Source organism: Equus caballus, chromosome 3, assembly GCF_041296265.1.
Source record: "Equus caballus isolate H_3958 breed thoroughbred chromosome 3, TB-T2T, whole genome shotgun sequence".
Lineage (NCBI taxonomy): Eukaryota > Metazoa > Chordata > Mammalia > Perissodactyla > Equidae > Equus > Equus caballus.
In genome coordinates this window covers 5868215-5886847 of record NC_091686.1, presented here as the reverse complement: position 1 = coordinate 5886847, position 18633 = coordinate 5868215, and the positions used below count along the sequence as shown (strand labels likewise).

The following is an 18633-nucleotide window of genomic DNA, read 5'->3' as shown; positions in this document are numbered from 1 at the left end:
TGACATTCATCCCAGAACAGCTCCTTAGCTGAGCATTAGCACCTCTGATTGTTGTCTTTTTTTGAAGGCACTCCGTGATTGTTTTCCCACTAAAACTCTGTGAAATGTCTTTTGAGTGGAGACCTCATTCCTTGCAATATTATTCGTGTAAACCAGCCCTCTAGTGCAGTTCCTTTAAGCTGGACTGAAAATACAGCTTAGTTTCATTTACCAAAAGTTATCCTTTATCTTCTACCTGCCCCAATCATAAATCTAACACTAAATAAAAACACTGGCTGTTTCCTCAAAACTCAGTGGGTACCTTTAGTCTCTTTAGATCTCATTTTAATAGGAGGATTAAGAAACAGCGGATCTTTAAGCAGTTTATTTACAATTCTGAAAAAGTGCTGACGTGTTGAATTAGATAGTATTGAAATAAAAGTTGGAGATTTCTGAATTTTAGTGGTTTTGCTTTTTGATCAGAACAAGGAAAAAAAGAAATTTTATACATACCTTCCTTGGAAGGAAGACGACAAACCCTCCGACACATGGACATGAAAGCATACAAGTATTTCTCCAAACTATCATCAGTTTTCTTATGTAGCCTAGCCATAGCTCTAAATTTTGTCCAATCAAACTGGCCTCTGTCAGGATCAAATACTACTCCAAATGTAGACACAACCCTATAAAAATCAGCTTCTTCTCTTCTTGTCCATCTATTTCAAATCAGATTAAAGAAAAAGATACATTGGTCATTGAAAAAAATATTTACTAATGTTGAATATAATGACTATAATAAACATTTAACCTAACACTTTAAAGGATTAAATCCAGTGTTATTGTTTTGTAAATAAATTTTAAAATGCTAGTAGACTCATCCATCCAACCACGCTTCTTTTCCTTCATAATAATAGTTTTTTGCATATTAATTATGTGAGAAAACATGCATGGGATATAAGATTATATGATATGATAACCCTTCCTTTAGAATAAAGATAAAACATTTCAAACATATTTATAGCATAAGGTAGTATTTTGTAGTTTTATGCATTATAGCAACCTAAAGTATTTTAGGAAGATTAATCCATATCTGACAGACTGAAGGAAAATGTATGTGGTAGATTAGAGATGGTCATTAATTCTTTGCCAGTCTTCCTATTGAGAGGTGCCACCTATTTCCCTTTCCCTTAAATCTTGGTTGGCCCTGTGACTTTTCTGACCAAGAGTAGGAGACAAAAGTGACATTTTTACTGCTGAGGCTGGGCCTTAAGAAATCTGCAACTTCTGCCTTTGCTACTTGGAATGCTTCCTCTTAGAATCTGAGCTCCCAGTTGGCAGCCAGCAGCAACTGCCAGCCATATGAGTAAGGACCCTTTGGACCTTCCACCCATCTCAGCACTCCAGTCAACACCACAGGAGGCAGGAGAGCTACTCGGGCAAGCCACAGAATCATGAGAAACAAAAAACTGATGTTTTAAGTCACTATGTTTTGGGATGGGTTGTTATCCAACGATAGATAACTAAAACAGTTATCTGTTTCAGTGAACCCTATTTACAGAGGTTTGAAGATTATGTGTAGGATAGTTAGTCTGAAGTTTCAGACTCAGTAAATTCTGGTTACAACAAATGTGCTGTAAATGAAACGAGAACAATGATTTTATCTTCCAGAGAACATCTAAGGACCCAGGTTTAACAGGGAGGCCAGGTTATTGCTAAACACTCCTATTCTTTTCCACGTATTCCCTCCTTTTTAAGAAGAGAAAGCTTATGTGATGAGAGAAGCTTGCCTGTCTTCTTCACAAGGTCTCTTGCAAGAAGCTCCACTACTATTTGTTGCCCTTTCACATGGTAGTTCCAAGGGTTTATTCTCTGTAGAAAGCATGGATGGACTGGTCTTTCATACCTTCTTATATCTCATCAATGTCAAAATGTAAAATAAGATAGAATGGAATTTATTTCATGTAATTTAAAGATGTTTGATAATTTAACTTTTGAGTTTGCTCTGCACATTCATGTTTTTTCATACCTCACTGTTCATGAACATGACAAAAGAATGATTAAATATAAAGTATGTGTAATAACTATAAAATGCAATCATCTTTATTAGTTTTACCATATTTGTGTATATATGTGTGCGAGCATGTATAGATGTCCATTAAGCACTTTGTTTTGACCAACTTCTCTACCTATATGTTTTTCATAAAGTGAAATAATCACACCCTAACAGCCTTCAGAATGAACGACTATATTTAGATATTATATATTAAAAATTTAGTGCTATTGTCTTACCTCTGCTGTCTTTCTATCTTGGCTGCCATTTTAGGATTAAGAGTGGCTTCTTCATACAGAGGCTGCATTACACTGGCAGGCACTGAGAAAGTAGGTTGTAGCTGCTGGATTTGTCTGTTTTTATTAGTACGCTGATATGCTGTGATGAGACGCCTCAAACGTGTGGTTAAAGCTGACTGAGTAGGCCAATAAATTTTATCACCCTCCATCAGTTGACCATCTACATTTAAAGAAACTCAAGTCAATTAAGAAAAAAAAACACTAAAAAACAAAAGCAAAACAAACAAAACTAGACAGATACTGTAATGAAGCTTACCAAAGCAGCACAACCTCCCTACTTAAAAAATCTTTTTCTTTCAATCTGGTTATGTGAAAAACAAAAATCTCTCACTATAAAAAAGTTTTTTTATAACTACAGCCCTAAAAACATTACAACAAACTTTAAGAGTAGCTCACAGGAAGTAGGTCACAGCAGACTAAAGAACCACCATGTTATCTATTTAAAGAGAACTTGACTTGCACAGAAAATACAAGTCTTGCATTTCCAGGTCTAATATATGTTACTGGTTGGCAAATACTCAATGTCTTAACTTAAATTAAAAGTCAAACTGAAACCATGAGAAGTTGAATACTACACTTTTCTAACTGAAGCTTTCTGTATTAAATTTATCTCAATTTAATTAGAATCAAAACATTTTAAAAGTCATTAAGGAGAAACATACATTTAAAAAATTCAATATGACAATGCTGTAACTTTTAAGTTTTTATTCACCCAATAAAGTACAGGATCTAATTCCCTACTTCCAGAGTGTAATATTATAAGTATATACACCATAATCAAGCAGATCATTCATGCTCCGCAAAAACTACTCCTTTGTTCCAGTTGAACCACCAGGGCGTGAGGCACTATTCCCCTTGGGTGCCAGCTGGGAATGAGCGTACTCTAGCGACAGTCTATTTCTATTTGGTATCAGAAAGAAGTAGAAGCAAGATCCTGAACAGAAAAGTTTTGTAGAAACTGAGTGATAAAGAATGGTTCTAATGTGCACGTGGAATTAAGAAGTTGTTGAATGGACTATTGAATCAACACTATAATGATGAAATCTCACATGTAAGTTTAATAATCAAGCCATGAAATCATCAAAGCTTCTATTCTATAAAAAAGGAGTCACTGCATAAAGATTTGAAACAACTGAAAATAGTGTTAAACTCCCAATCAACTAGTATGTCCTATAATGATTCTGGGTGTCTTCTATAAAAATCTCATATACATTTGAAACACTACAAAAGTGTATTAGTTTATTGATCTCACGGTATCATGAAGACATAAATTTAAAATAATACTAAATAAAGACAAGTGCAATTTACCTCCATCTGCTATTACAAGATCTCCTGGTGAGGAAACATCATCCTTTCAAAAGAAAATAGAAATTTTAACAGGGTAACTGGATCATGACATAGATAAGAAAGGAGAATCAAACTTCTTTATAATAGAGAACTTTTCTGCAATAGGACTTTTAATGATTAATTTAGCAAAAATAAAATTTCACTTCCTTGCTCTCAATTCTTACCTTTCACGCCTCTTTATTGCTTTTGACAATCAGACCAGTCATTATTTACTAAAATTATTTCCTTTTCTATGATTACTTTTAGGCTAATTTCTTTTCCTCCATCCTTTCTCTAACTGTAAATATGCCCTAGGTTTTATTGTTAACTGCTTTTTTTTTCATTCTATATACCAACTCTCAGATCATTCATTCATTCTCATATTTGACCATTAGATAATCTGCAAATCTTTTATTTCTCAGCCTCAAACAGTTTGCTTGTGGTGTATATCTAATTTTTATCTGTCAACAGATCATCTCCAATTAGGTATCCCAACATTACAGTAAACTTAATACGTTCATAACCTTGGTGATTTTGTCTCAATGACTACTAGTTTCTATTGTTGTTTTAGAAAAGCTTAAAGTTAGAATTACCATCATTCTTTTGAAGGTAGGTCTTTTTTTATTTGGTTACTTTTACATCTTCTCTTTGTCTGGGGTATCTGTAGTTTTCGCAGGATATTTCTTGGAGTAGATTTAGTTTTATTTATCCTGTCAAGATTCACTTTAGTTTTTGAATCTGAGGATTCCTATCTTTCATAAAATCTGATATTTCTTAAAATAGGGCTTCTGCCTTATGCTCTCTAGTCTTTCCTTCTAGAATACCTATTAGACATTTGCCAGATATTATCATGCTATCCTCTTTGTCTCTTAGAAGTGTTTCATATTTTCATTGTGCTAGCTATTGATTTATTGGCTCTCAGCTCTAAATTTACCGTCTCTTTTGCCAGCTCTGAGAAAACAGATCTGGGCTCTTTAAACATTTTTTCCTAGCCGGCCAGTAATGATGTCAAGCTTTGTAAGTGATGGGAGCCTGAGAGACACTGTAGGAGGAAAGCGGTTTTACTTCCTGCTTCAGTAAGCTTCTTCCTTGTTCAGCTCCCACAGCACATGTAGCTTCCCAAGTGCCAGCTCCTGCAGTTCAAGCAGCTTCTTTAGCACCTGCTGGGCCAGCAGCTTTCCCTGGCAACCTCTCCCTTGTGTGATTTAGTAACAGTGTCTCCAGTGAGACACTTCCCCAGGGAAAACTTCCTTGGCACCCCTAAAGGGCAGATTTCCAGCAAGTTCCAGAGGTTGGATTTCCAGGAAGCTGTACCAGTGTGGCAGCACAGCAACTTTTCTGCCATCCAGTGAGCTACGGCCATGCCCTCCCCAAAAGGTCAGGATCTCAGCCCTGCTGGGGGTGGGACTCTTCCTTGGGTGCTCTCCGTCAGCCCTAGGAGCAGAGGTTATGCCCATATTCTTTAGAGTTCTCTTTCCTTCTTACTGGCCAATCTCTCATTACTTCAATCCTCTTATTATAGGCAATAATTCTTTTTCTTTCTTTTTTCTTTTTGAGGAAGATTAGCCCTGAGCTAACATCTGCTGCCAATCCTCCTCTTTTTTTGCTGAGGAAGACTGGCCCTGAGCTAACATCCATGCCCATCTTCCTCTACTTTATATGTGGGACTGCTGCCACAGCATGGCTTGACAAGCGGTGCATAGGTCCGCAACCAGGATCCAAACTGGTGAACCCCAGGCCATCAAAGTGGAATGTGCCAACTTAACTGCTGTGCCACTGGGCTGGCCCCCAATAATTCTTCACATTAAACTTTCCCTGTTCAATTTACTATGTGGTTTTCTATCTTGATTGGCTCAAACTGATTCATTATGCTACATTATGGATAATTTCCTCATGTCTATCTTCTAAATTATTTCTTTTCTCATGAGCTGTATCTAATCTGCTTCTCCAGCAGAATGTTAAATGTGTTTGTTGAGTTTTAAATTTCAATGACTGAATTTTCTAATTCTAAAGTTACATATAATTCTTTTTCATATGTCCCTAGTCTTTTAAAATCATATCCTTCTTTTGATCCTGGTTCTTTCTTCAGTCATTGAAAAATTTATTTATTTTCTATTTCAATAGCCCTATTATCAGAAATTCTTAGATGTCTAACCTTGTTCTTAGCTGCATGTACTAACATTCACTCATGGTGAATCATTCCCCATATATTTTAAATTTTAGGATTTCGACCTCATTTTATGGTGGGCTTTATCTTCAGGACTCAAGTATAGTCTGGATTGAAGTTGTTTCTTTCACAGTTTTTTTTCTTTTTGTTTCTATCAGGTACCTCATCAGTATTACTAGCCTGGGACCCCTGTTTATATTACATTTTTGGCTTGAGGGTTCCTGGACCATGCAGACAAAGTAAAAGAATCAAACCACAAACTCAAGGAAAGGCAGGCCTAAGGCTGTGAATTCTCAGGGGAGACAATTTTTCCCATACCAAGTCCACGCTGAGAGAAATGTCCTTGTTGTCTCCTTGTGCTGATTGTCAGAGACAGCTCTGACTTTATACAGGATTTGAGTTCTCACTGCCACACCTGGGCCTACGCTCATCTTGTCCTCATATAGGCATTAAAATCCAAGTCCCGTGGCTATCAAGACCAGCAAATCCTGTCTGAAAAGTCATCAGTTCCCCCACTCCACAGATTATTTTCTGTATTTCAACCCAACTCTTCTTCTTTTTGACTTAATATAAACAGAGTACTTAGAACTCTGCTTTAAGCAGGTCATAATTCCTCCAGGCACCATCCTCTATTTCAAAACTCTTTATGCAGGTATCGTTTCTATCTGTTGCTGTATACCGTTAGTATCTAAGTTATCACGGGATTTTGCCCTTGGACACCGTGTTTCTTAGTGCCTAGCAGTACGGCATGCGGGCAGGCCCCATTTCATCCACATGTCCAAATCAGCCTCCAGCTTGTCTAGAAGGGGAAATTGGGCAAATTCTGCATGATTACTTGTGATGTCTGCCAACCTAAGCTGATCACTAACTTAGATAATCTTCTGAAGAACAGAAGAATTATGTATAATGAAAAACATGTGAAGGAAAAACACACAAAAGAAAAAGCAAATAAAAGAAATCATGGAATAACTAGGATTGAGGATTTTAAAATATGACCCAAAGCATACCTCTATATCATCTTTAAAGATAGCTGGGGCAGGTTTGTATTCTGGATCTTCCACATCCCTGTTAAAATATCAACAAATGCTGTAATTATTGTACCGGACTTAAAATTTCTCTTGACAGGACAAACAAATGGAGTCTGGTTGGAAAGACTTTTTAGTTTGTTTTAAAGGTCTCTGAACTGAAGTCTCTGTTCTCTAGCCAGAGGAGCCAAAGCCACAGCATGAAGGCTGTTACATGGTAAGTCAAAAAAAACCTAGTTCTAATTTACATTTATTCCCAAGTTCACTTTTAAATGTGGTATTATTAACGTAACATAGTCTCTTATTTTTCTCTTTTGGTAAGAAAAGAAAGATAATAAAGGCCTTATTACATGTATAATGAACAACATCATATTTCTCTTCAATTGTAATATTCTTAGCTTTCTTCTTTCTTCTTATGCCCCTAGAATTCTATGGCCTTAATGGCCATGACCATTAAGAATGGAAAAATGAAGGACTCATCAAAAGAATGGGTGTGGGGCAGGTCTAGTCTCTTCCTTGATCATACTCTGTTGGCCAAGTGCTAACTAGAGTATCATTAACTTTTAGACTGTAAACTCCAATTCTCTTACTACCACATTAAAGATAAACATCACTGACACAGAATACCCTGATGTTGCTAGAGATATATGGAGAATTCACAGCTCTGAAATACACATACCCATCCATATAATCATTTGCCCTCTGTTCTGCAGCAACTGCTTTCTCATCAGGTTTTCCCACTCTTTCCAGGAAGCATAATGCTGGGTCTGCTCGGATAGTGTTATATTTTTCATAACCTGGAGGAATCACCAATTATGAACATAAAAAGGATAAAAAGAAGAAAGATGTATAAACATAAGCATTCCTTATATTTATAGTGAATGATGTTTCTGGACTAATGGAACCATATATTAAAGTTTTTTAGAAATGATCACAAACATTACATGATCTGGCAATAAGTATATTTAAAAATGTAAATTTATCAGTTAAAATAAAAAAGAGGAAAAATTGATCACACACACATATTTTACATAAGAATGCTTCCTGCTAGAGAAGCAGGTCACATATGCCACCCTTTCATGAGGAAATGTAGTGACTGACAGACATAGTTGGGTAGAGTATGCTTTATATGATGTATATAATAACATGGATGTCACTTGAATAAAGCTGTGAGTGGAAATCAGTAAACTCAGAACTAGTTGAATTACACTATACATAGAAGAAGACTCTATCTACCTTACTTCTCACTTACCATGTTTAAAAACTCCAATAAGAAGTGACTTATCAGCATCAAAATCCCACCATTCAGCAGGAACCTCTGAGTGGTCTGGTTCTGGGACCCAAACATCAATGTCACTTAAAAGAAAATTGTGATATGGCATTATGAATTATTACAAACAAGTCAAAGTAGAGGCAAAACTTTACCTAGCTTGGAAAAGCACTATGGTTTTTAATAAAAAGAAGTTAAGATTCTACTTCATTGATTTCTTCTAATGCTTCATGAATTTGCCTTCATTGATTTTTTTATTTTCTACAATTACCACCAATTGAAATTACAAAATCGCATGATATCAGCGAAGTTACCATAAAATGAATTAATAGTCTTAAGCTCAACAGAAGAAATAAGTTTCAACAAGGTTTACTTTACTCTTAAGGAATCATATTCTTTCCACTAATTTCCCTTAGATATTTATAGACGAAGGTTTCTATTGGAAAGTAGAGTCTTATGTCAGCAAACAACTCAACAAAAATCATCTGGTTCAAGTATTTCATTTTGTATATGAGAAGACTGAGCCCCTAAAAGGGCAAAAGAATTGCTTTAGGCTGCAAAACAAGTTCTGTCTCTCATAGACCCCTACTGTTAAGAAAATCACACTGAAAAATTAAGCAATGCTTACAGGTAAAGGAAAATGACAGTTTTTGATTCATAATTTGATTAAAACTCAAAGTGCTATTTTTACACTGTATATAAATAAAATCATACCATAAAATGACAAAATAATAAAGTACTAAAAATTATAATAAATCCATGATACTTTCTTTGGTAATTTTACTGTTTTCATGGGTATGAAACTACTATAGAATTTGTAATTTTGTAAACGTAATTTTTTACTTTGCTTATCACTTGAAATTGATATTGTCCCAGAAACCTTCTGCAAGTAACACTGAACACCTCTAAAAAGGAAAAGATGCCAAGCATAGAAGGAACGAAATGTTCACTTTTTTATCATTGTCTCCTCTAGCCTAGCAGACAGCTAATGTCTGACAACGATTAGCAAATAAGTATCAATATATACAGTATATATACTAATATATATAGTATATGTATTAGTATAATATATAGCAAATATATTAATATATAATATATATATAAACAAACACCATTTTTATATTTTATTCAATCAAAGAAGGAGTAGAGATTGGATAGGGTAAATTCCCTCAGGAAATCAAATATTCTAGTTGAGAATTTCCCTATCTGATACTCATGAATTATCAATTTTCAAAGAATCAGAGATATAATAAAACATAACAAATTATATTAAGTAGAATTTCTTCTCTTTGTCTTGGCACTATAATTTCATAAATAACAAAGGCCTATAGATTTGAAGAAATGGGGAGATTCCTACTTATAATTAAGTTGTGTGGCAAAAGTTAATTTGTAAGTTGATTGTCTTTGGGAACTCAAAATAAATTTCCACATAGAAATAAACTGATAGAGGCCGGCCCTGTGGAGGAATGGTTAAGTTCGTGCACTCCGCTTTGGGGGCCCGGGGTTTCGCCGGTTTGGATCCTGGACGTGGACATGGCACTGCTCATCTTGCCATGCTGAGGTGGCGTCCCACATGCCACAACTAGAAGGACCCACAACTAAAAAGTATACAACTATGTACTGGGGGGATTTGGGGAGAAAAATCAGAAGAAAAAAAAGAAGAAGACTGGCAACAGTTGTTAGCTCAGGTGCCAATCTTTAAAACTGATAAATGGTCAATATGTTCCTGAGCTAGTCCACAAGAATCCAATATTTAAACACTAATACAGCTGAAATAAAGAACAGTGACAATGAAAAGGAAAGACTTTTAAGTCTTATAAGTAAATGAAACATAAAAAATGGTTAAGATATTACTTTTCATAAGTGTTTCATAAGTGATTTGCTAGCCAAAAAAGTTTTTAACCCAAGCAATATGGAGACCTTTCTTCAGATTTTTAAAGAAGATTTTCTGTACTTAAATGAACATCTTATTATCCCTAACTTTGCTAAAAACAGAAGTGTCACAATCAGTATTTTCTAGCTTAGTGCAGCAAAACAGAAAGAGGAAGACTGATTTTCCTGTGATACAACAAAAGTTGAAAAAATGAGGAAAAAATACAGTTAAGGAAAATATTTATTTTTGATTGATTTCCTAACCAGGACTAAACAAAGCGCAAGCACTGAAAGACAAAGGAAAGAAGGAGGAACGCTGGAGATGGGATCCCCAAAGGGGAAAAAAGTGGGTCAGATAGGTCCCCTTACCAACCATCAGGTGGCACTCTAAGCTCAAAACAGTGTGATGATCACCTAAGGCGGAAGGTTTTCCTGTTTGCAAAGAGTAAAAGGCACTTAGTATATGCCTCATGTTCAAATGTGCCGTATGCATGTCATTAACAGCTAGGGAAAGGAGTATGATAACGTGCATGTGCTCCTGTTGTTGATTTCTGTTTTCAAAGATTCAGTTCATGTGCTTTCTCTTGCATAAAGCCTCCTTTAACTCCCTCAGGCTAGATCATTCATTCAAAATGTATTTAAATAGCACACACTATGTGCTAATAATGGCAATAATAAGACAGACTTACCCCTGTGCTTGTGAACAGGTACCTGCAATACTGCATGATGAGTGCTGTGACATGGTACTCTGGGTATGTGTCAAAGCCAGACTTGAGAGGTCAGGAAAGGATGAACTGATGTCAGCTGAGCAGTAAGAAAGGGAGAATGGGGGAAAGGGAATGTTCCAGCAAGAATGCAAAGGCCTGGAGGCACTAGTAATCATGGCGTGTCTGAGAAATGTGTCTCTGAAGTTCACAGAGAGACAGATTTGGAAGACATTAGTATAAAAACAAAAACTGATGCCACAGAAAAGATGAGAACACCCAAGAAAAGTAAGTGACAAGAAAAGAGGGCTATGTGAAGACATTTAAGAGACAGGTAGAAGAGGTGCCTGAAAAGCAGAAAGCTAAAAAGAAAATCTATAGGAGAATGGTATCACAGAAGCATTTTTTTTTTTTTTTTGTATTTTATCCTTCTTTTATAGCTGGGCATTTCGGTTACTCTGAGTTTTACTACTAGAATGAGTGTGACAACAAACAGCCCTTACTAACTTTTTTAAATTAAGATTATGATAGTTTACAACCTTGCGAAACTTCAGTTGTACATTATTGTTAGTCTTGTTGTAGGTACACCACTTCACCCTTTGTGCCCTCCCTCAACTCCCCTTTCCCCTGGTAACCACCGATCAGTTCTCTTTTCACAGAAGCATTTTAAGAATGAAGTGGTTAATAATGGTAAAGTAAGACAAACACTATGATGTGTCCATAGAATAGGAATGTTGGTGAAGAACCTCTTAAAGTGAATGGTGGAGTGACGGAGTAGAAGCTGAATTGTGGTGTAATGCACAGTGAATGGGAGAGGAGACAAAGGAGACAGCAAATATAGATAGTCCTTTAAGAAGTTTGGCTCTGAAATCAAGGAGAGTAATAACATGGTAGTGTGAGGAGATACTAGGTCCAAAAGTGCTGCATGTGTGTGTAGATGTTGAGGGAGATGTCAACATGTTAAAATCCAAATGAGAAGCCAGAGAGTGGGAGATTAATGAAAGGAAAACAGAGGGCTAATTCATACATCGAAGTTCCCAGGAAATCACAAGTGGATAAGATCCAGTCAGGCCAAGGGAAAACAGGAGTCAACTGCTCAACAAGTATCTACCGGGTGTCACTATCAACTAGGTTTTAGGGGCTGGGAATACAATGATCAATAAGACAGACAGCATACTTCACCTTCAAGCAGCTTAAATTATAATGGGAAGAGAAAGATAATATAAAAATAATATGTGTAATTTTTAGAGTAATAGGCATCATGAATCAGATAAAATAATCTTAAAAGTGAGAGAGAGTGACTGGCGGGCTGCTTTAGCTAGGGTGGGCAGGGAAGGCCTATCTGAGGAGGCAAACCTTGAGTTGAGACCTGAATGATTTGAAGAGGCAGCTCTGTGGAAGATGAAGGTAAAGAGTAGTTGTACCAGTAGGAACAGCAATGAATGAGCTTGACATGCTGGAGGAACAGGACCCCCAGTGTGGCTGGAGCACTGTGGCAGAGGACAGAGTGAAGCAACAGATCACAGAGTTACGTAGAGCCTTGGAGTTCATAGGGAGTTTGGATTTTATTCTAAGAGAAATGAGGAGCATCTGGAAAATCTTAAGAAGAGGAGTGCCACAGCCTGATTTTTGCTTCAGAAAGATCACCCTGGCTGCTGTGTGAAGGTCAGACTGTATATAGGCAGAAGTGAAGGCAGAAAGACCCAATCAGGAGGCGACTGCAAAAGTCTAAACATGAGATAATGGTGGCTTGGACTAAGGACCTAGCAGAGGAGATGGTGAAAAGCACTCAGATTTGGCATATACTTTGTTGAGCTAACAGGTCTTCCTAGAGGGTTTGAGAGGAAGAGAGGAATCAAGAATGAAACCAGAGCAACTGTGTGGTACATTTACTAGGATGGAGAAGGCATTAATGTGGGAAGGTGGGAGGGAAAGGACTGGAAACAGAAGATTTGGGAGAGCCAGGGAAAGTTTAAGATGTCAATTAGACTTTCAAGTGGAAATGTTAGAAGGCAGCTGACTCTGAGCATAGAGCTCAGGGGTGAGGTCTGGGATGAATATGTAAATATGAGAGTCATCTGTTTATAGATCATATTTGGTATGATGAGACTACATGAGTTCACTTAAAGAGAAAGTATGGACAAGAAAGAGAGCTGAGGACAGAGCTCTTGGTCCATCCAAAATTTAGAGATCTATGAGAGGAATAAGAGCTAGCAAAGGAAAATGAAGAGGAAAGACCAGTGAGGACGAAGGACAACCAGGAGGGTACAGCAGCATGGACGCCTACAGAAGACAGTGTTTCAAGAATAATGGCAAAGTAGATTAAGTTTAGAGAATTGATCACACTGTAGGTTATTAGCGGCCTTGTTAAGAACCATTTCGGTGAGATAGTGGGGATGAAAGATTAATTGGAATGGCTTGAAGAGAAAATGCAAGGTAGAGAAGTACAGACAGTAAGCACAGACAATTCTTTAGAGAGGTTTGTTGTGAAGGGAAGCCAAGAAATGGAGTGTTATTATGTATGTTACAGGAGTTTCTTTCCTTTTTTAAGTGTATGATATTAAGATATGCATATGTCAGGAGAGTGACTCAATAAAGAGGGGGGGAAATGATGATTCAGGGAAGAAAGGAGATTACTACAGGAATAAAGTCCTTAAAAGGTAATAGACAAGATCCAAGTCACAAGGGTTGCCCTAGGAGGTACATTTCTACTGTATCCCAAGGGAAGGTATAGGTGGACACATATGCAAGTAGAACTGAAGGCAGCTCTTGTATGATTGTGTCTCTGTATTTTTCCATGAAATATATAGCAAAGTCATCATTGAAGGGTGGTGGTGGTAGGGTGAGAAGATGGTTTGAGGAGAGAGGTGTGAAATGGTCCTCTTAAAGAGTAGGAAAGTGAATGTACGAGTTATGGTGGTTAAACAGCTTGTTTGTGTTTCATCTCATTTGAGAAGGATGCTCATAAATTCATAATGAATCAATTCAGCAGGGTTTGCTTGATTTTCTCCAGCAACATTCAACTGCTTAGGTGTAGGCAAGAAGTAAGTGGATATTTGTGATTTAACATGGGTTGGGGTTGTGCCACATATGTAGAACAGAGGGAAAGGCAGGCAAAGGATTTTAAGTAAGTAATGGTCGAAATCCAGATTTAAGAGGTAATTCTGTTACTGGTGATGGCAAGATTAAGTATATGACCGTGTGAGTATGTAGCTGTGGTGGGGAGAAAAAAAGATGACTGCGGATAAAGGGCAAGGAACTGAGAGACCAGAGTGTTGAACGGATCATACATGCACATAAAAGTCACCATAAACTCTTCCACTGTAGTAAGAGGGAAGAAGAATGAGCATAGAAAGGTTACATTTTAGATTTGGTGGCAGGAAGCTACTACTACTACTGTTATTATTGTTATTATGTTACAACTTTTAGTGAAAGAGCCAAAGATGAGATGTATAGAGGAAAGGCAACAAATTGGCAAGGACTAATTCTCTAAATTCAGTGGATTTTGCTTCTTGTGAATTTCACTAAATAAGGAGCCACTTTATATACAATTTCCTGGTCAGATAATTTTTGCCTCATCATGTTAATAAAAAATAAATAAAAACATGTTATTTAATTTACCTTGCATCAACTCCATCAAATACTTTCTGACACTCATTTCCAATGACTTCTTGCTTTAGATAATACAGCATTCTTACACGAAGCAAAACCCTAAAAATGAGGGGGGAAAATATCAAAAGACACAAAGATATTAATTATTAAAAAAAATTCCTCCATGGGGTTAAAATTAGAAAAGAATTTGGATACAGAATTCTTATAAAGAAATAATAATTACTTCTGATTAAATAAATCTCATTACTACCATATTATAAAATAGGTTTCTCCAAAATCTTCACAATCATCATTATTTAATATCCAAGTAAGATATAATGAGATCATTTGAAGGCCAGTTTTATTTCTCTCTCTGTTGATGACAACAGTGACATAAGAGGTACCATGATTTGCTGAAGGAACCCTGTAAGATTAAGATTAGCATTGGTCCTAGACCACACTGTCTCCGTACTCAAAATCAGCATGCTTTAAGATTGCTAATAAATTCAGAACAGTAAACTTTTAACAAGTTGTGTTAAAAATACCCTACTACCTACTTATTACAGTGGTGTTTTATATGTTTTTTGTAGCCTTCATCTTGAAGTAGCTGCTCAGGATTATATTTTCGAAGCCATTCTGCTTTCTGTATATCAAATGAGCTTGTTTGAGTCTTTACTTTCTTCCCTTTTCGACCCCTGGGGACAGGGGCCGATAGGCCTGTTAAAATGAGAAGGACACATGAAATTGGGGATAATTTATATAAAGATCTGCAATGTGAAACATTTTCCAATGCAAGAAATTTCTGAAGACTTTCAGAGGTCTATGTGGGCTATACAGAAATCTTCAAAATATTAATGGTAACAGTATTGACCCCATCCCAAGTGAACGTGATTTTGCACACACACAATTTCCCCCAAATATCCAACAATTCTGTATCTCAAATTAATCATTCTGATTTCCTTTTTGTTCCAAAACACATTATTTTTTTCCAAATGAAAAACCACAGGATCAAATCTGTTCCTCTGCTTTACTGTTTGCTTCCCTAGTTACAAAATAAATTTTGGTCTCTTGATTTTCAAAACTAATTTTACTAATAACATGAATAAGGTTTAGCCATTGTGGGGCCTGTTTAAGAGAACTAAATTCATTTTATTTCTTTGACATTTTTGTTGTGAAATATTTCTAAAAAACAAAAAAGTATTCCCACTCTTAATCCTAACATACTCTATATTTGGTCAGTTTTTCATGCAAGGAAATAATACATAGTTGAAGTCCAATTCACTCCTTCCTTCCCAGAGATAATCACTATTCTGAAATTGTTTTTTCATTCCATGCATGTTTATATTTATACTTGTATATTGGAGAAATATTTAGTATTTAAGTTTTCAGACATTATATCACACATGTAATTCTGCAACGTATTTCTCTTGATTTTTTTTTTGAGATTTATCCTTGCTGATTCATGGGGCTCTAATTCATCAATTTTAATTGTTATGTAAAAATCTATTGTACGACTATACCATTGCACATTTATTAATCTTCAATGGTGCTTGAGTTGTTTCATTTATAATTTTTCACAGTTACTGATAATGCAGTTTTGATTCTTCCTTTCCATTCTGATCTCATATATCTTTTCCTTGCTGTATTCTACCAGCTAGATGCTCCATCATAATGGTAAATAAAAGCATTACATGGATTTGTCCACTTCACCTTATAATTTTGGTGGGGTTTTTGCCTTTATATTTTGGGACTACTTTGTTCGGTGCACACAAGTTCATACTTGTTATATCTTATTTATGGATTATTTTTTGTTTCTTTTTTTCTAAAGACTGGCACCTGAGCTAACATCTGCTGCCAATCTACTTCTTCTTTTTTCTTCTTCTTCTCCCCAAAGCCCCCCAGCACACTGTTGCATATCCTAGTTGTGAGTGCCTCTGGTTGTGCCATGTGGGATGCTGCCCCAGCATGGTCTGACGAGTGATGCCATGTCTGCGCCCAGGATCCGAACTGGCGAAACCCTGGGCCACCGAAGCGAAACGAGGGAACCCAACCACCCGGCCATGGGGCTGGCCCCTGGATTGTTCTTCCTTATGTTTCTTATGTTTGGTTCTTCTGTTTTCCCACAGCTGACCTAAGCTCTCTCTGGTTGGTTAAGTCAGTTAATACTAATCTGTTTGCTTCCAGCTTCCAAAATTTTGTTGCTTTTCCCCCTCCCGTTCTCTCCACTAACTATTGAGATTGTATGCCTATTTTTATATATATATATATATATTATTTTTTTATTTTTTGAGGAAGATTAGCCCTGAGCTAACTACTGCCAATCCTCCTCTTTTCGCTGAGGAAGACTGGCCCTGAGCTAACATCCATGCCCATCTTCCTCTACCTTATTTGTGGGACACCTACCACAGCATGGCTTTTGCCAAGCAGTGCTATGTCCGCACCCGGGATCCAAACCGGCAAACCCCAGGCCACTGAGAAGCGGAACGTGTGAACTTAACTGCTGTGCCACTGGGCCGGCCCCCCTATTTATATTTTAATTATGGAATTAAGCATATATAAAAATAGATGGAATAATATGATGAACCACCATGTACCATCATCCAACTTCAATAATTACCAACTCATGGCCAATTTTGTTTTCATCTATACCCTGTTTACTCCCCAATCTTGTATATTATTTTGAAGTAAATCTAAGACATCAATCATTTCATTAATGAATATCTGAGTGTCTTTTAGCAATATGTAAAAGATAAGGCCTTCTTAAAAGAAAAATACAGTACCATTATCAGCCCTAAGAAATGTAATAATACTTCCTTAATATTTGGTAATCAAATTTCCAATTACTGAATAAAGATACTCGAATAAACAACCCTTGGGTTGTTTGTTCCAATCAGGATCCAAATAGCTGCAATTGGTTGAAGACTATCATCTCTTTTAGGTTACAGCAGGGTTTTCAACCTCAGCACTATTGATATTTTGGGCAGCATAGTTCTTCACTGTGGGGGGCTGTTTGGGCACTCTTAGCTTCTACTCACTAGATGCCAGTAACACACTCAAAGTTGTGACAACCCAGGTTGGGGGTGGGATTAGGGCACAAAATCACATCTGGTTGAGAACCACTGGTTTATAGATACCTTCTCCATTTCCTCCCCTCCTACTATTTATTTGTTGAAGAAACTAAAACTTTTGGGCCTGCAGAATTTATCAAGTTTAATGTCTTAAAATTTTTTTCTCTTTATTGACATTTATGTGGGGTTTCAAAAAGAAAGAGTGAAATCATATTTGTGTGAATCTTCCATCTTTACCAAAAGTCAGCTCTTGACATTAATTTCACTGCCTCCTATTAAGATGGGCCTCCAATGACCACACTAATCTCAAACAGGCGCTTTCTGCTGTTCTCTATTTCAGCACCTAGTTTATTTACTTCACCGTACTTATCACATTCTGAAATTATTTAACTAATTTATCTATTTTCTTATCGTCTGTCTACCTGGCCAGAATATAAGGTTCATGAGCTCAGGAATCTTGTCTATCTTGTTTCTTCTTATCTTCCCAGTACCTTGCACAAGAAGTATATAGCAGACACTTAACAGATATTTGTTGATTAAATAGAACAAAATTATAGCAGAAATTTAAGGGAAAACTGAATTTTTTATCAACATAAAAAAATTTATGTTGATAAAAAATTTTACGCAGAAAAGAAAGTTCTGTCAGCAAGGCTGTGGAAAAAAAAGGTACTCATATGTACCTCTGATATGATTGTAAATTGGTATAGACACATTGGACAGCAAATTATTTCTGAAAACTTAAAATGCATACTGTCCCATACTTGAATATACATACTAATTGCTGAGGAATTTGTTAAAATGCAGATTTTGATTCAGTAAGTCTGAGGCCTACGATTCTGCAATTCTAAGAAGCTCCACGGAGATGCTGATGTGGTTATTCCTTAGACCACATTTTAGGCACTAAGAATGTATATATGCCATACCTCAACAATTTGATTTCTTGATATTTACTTTAGTGGAAGATTTATTCATCTGCACAAGGAGGAATGTACAAGGATCTTCACTGAAACTTGTTTTTTAATTGTCTAAAATTGGAAACATCCTAAATGCCCATCATTAAAGGGGACGCTAAATAAATTATGGAATTCATACTATGGACTACTAAGCAAAAGTTTAAGAAATGAGATAGAGCTATATGAAAATGGATGGAAAGACTTCTAAGACATACTGTTGGGTCAACAACTTGCAAACTGATACATATATGATAACAATACATAAACCCCACCAAACTGATAACACTGGTATATTCTGCAGTTGGAACTTGAATTGAGGGTGAAAGTTA

The 18633-nt window shown here is 36.4% G+C and overlaps 1 protein-coding gene across 12 annotated transcripts in view; it reads right to left on the bottom strand.

Annotated features, from left to right (window-relative positions):
• CHD9 (chromodomain helicase DNA binding protein 9) overlaps positions 1–18633 on the bottom strand; it is a 232292-nt gene that overhangs the window by 24848 nt on the left and 188811 nt on the right. For all 12 annotated transcript variants that reach the window (XM_023636982.2, XM_023636978.2, XM_023636977.2 and 9 more), the window contains 8 exons: positions 14841–15000; positions 14314–14403; positions 8099–8202; positions 7526–7643; positions 6829–6886; positions 3637–3679; positions 2269–2488; positions 493–695 (listed from right to left, as the gene is read on the bottom strand). In XM_023636982.2, the coding sequence (XP_023492750.1) occupies positions 493–695; positions 2269–2488; positions 3637–3679; positions 6829–6886; positions 7526–7643; positions 8099–8202; positions 14314–14403; positions 14841–15000 (996 nt within the window). The remainder of the gene's footprint in view (positions 1–492; positions 696–2268; positions 2489–3636; positions 3680–6828; positions 6887–7525; positions 7644–8098; positions 8203–14313; positions 14404–14840; positions 15001–18633) is intronic.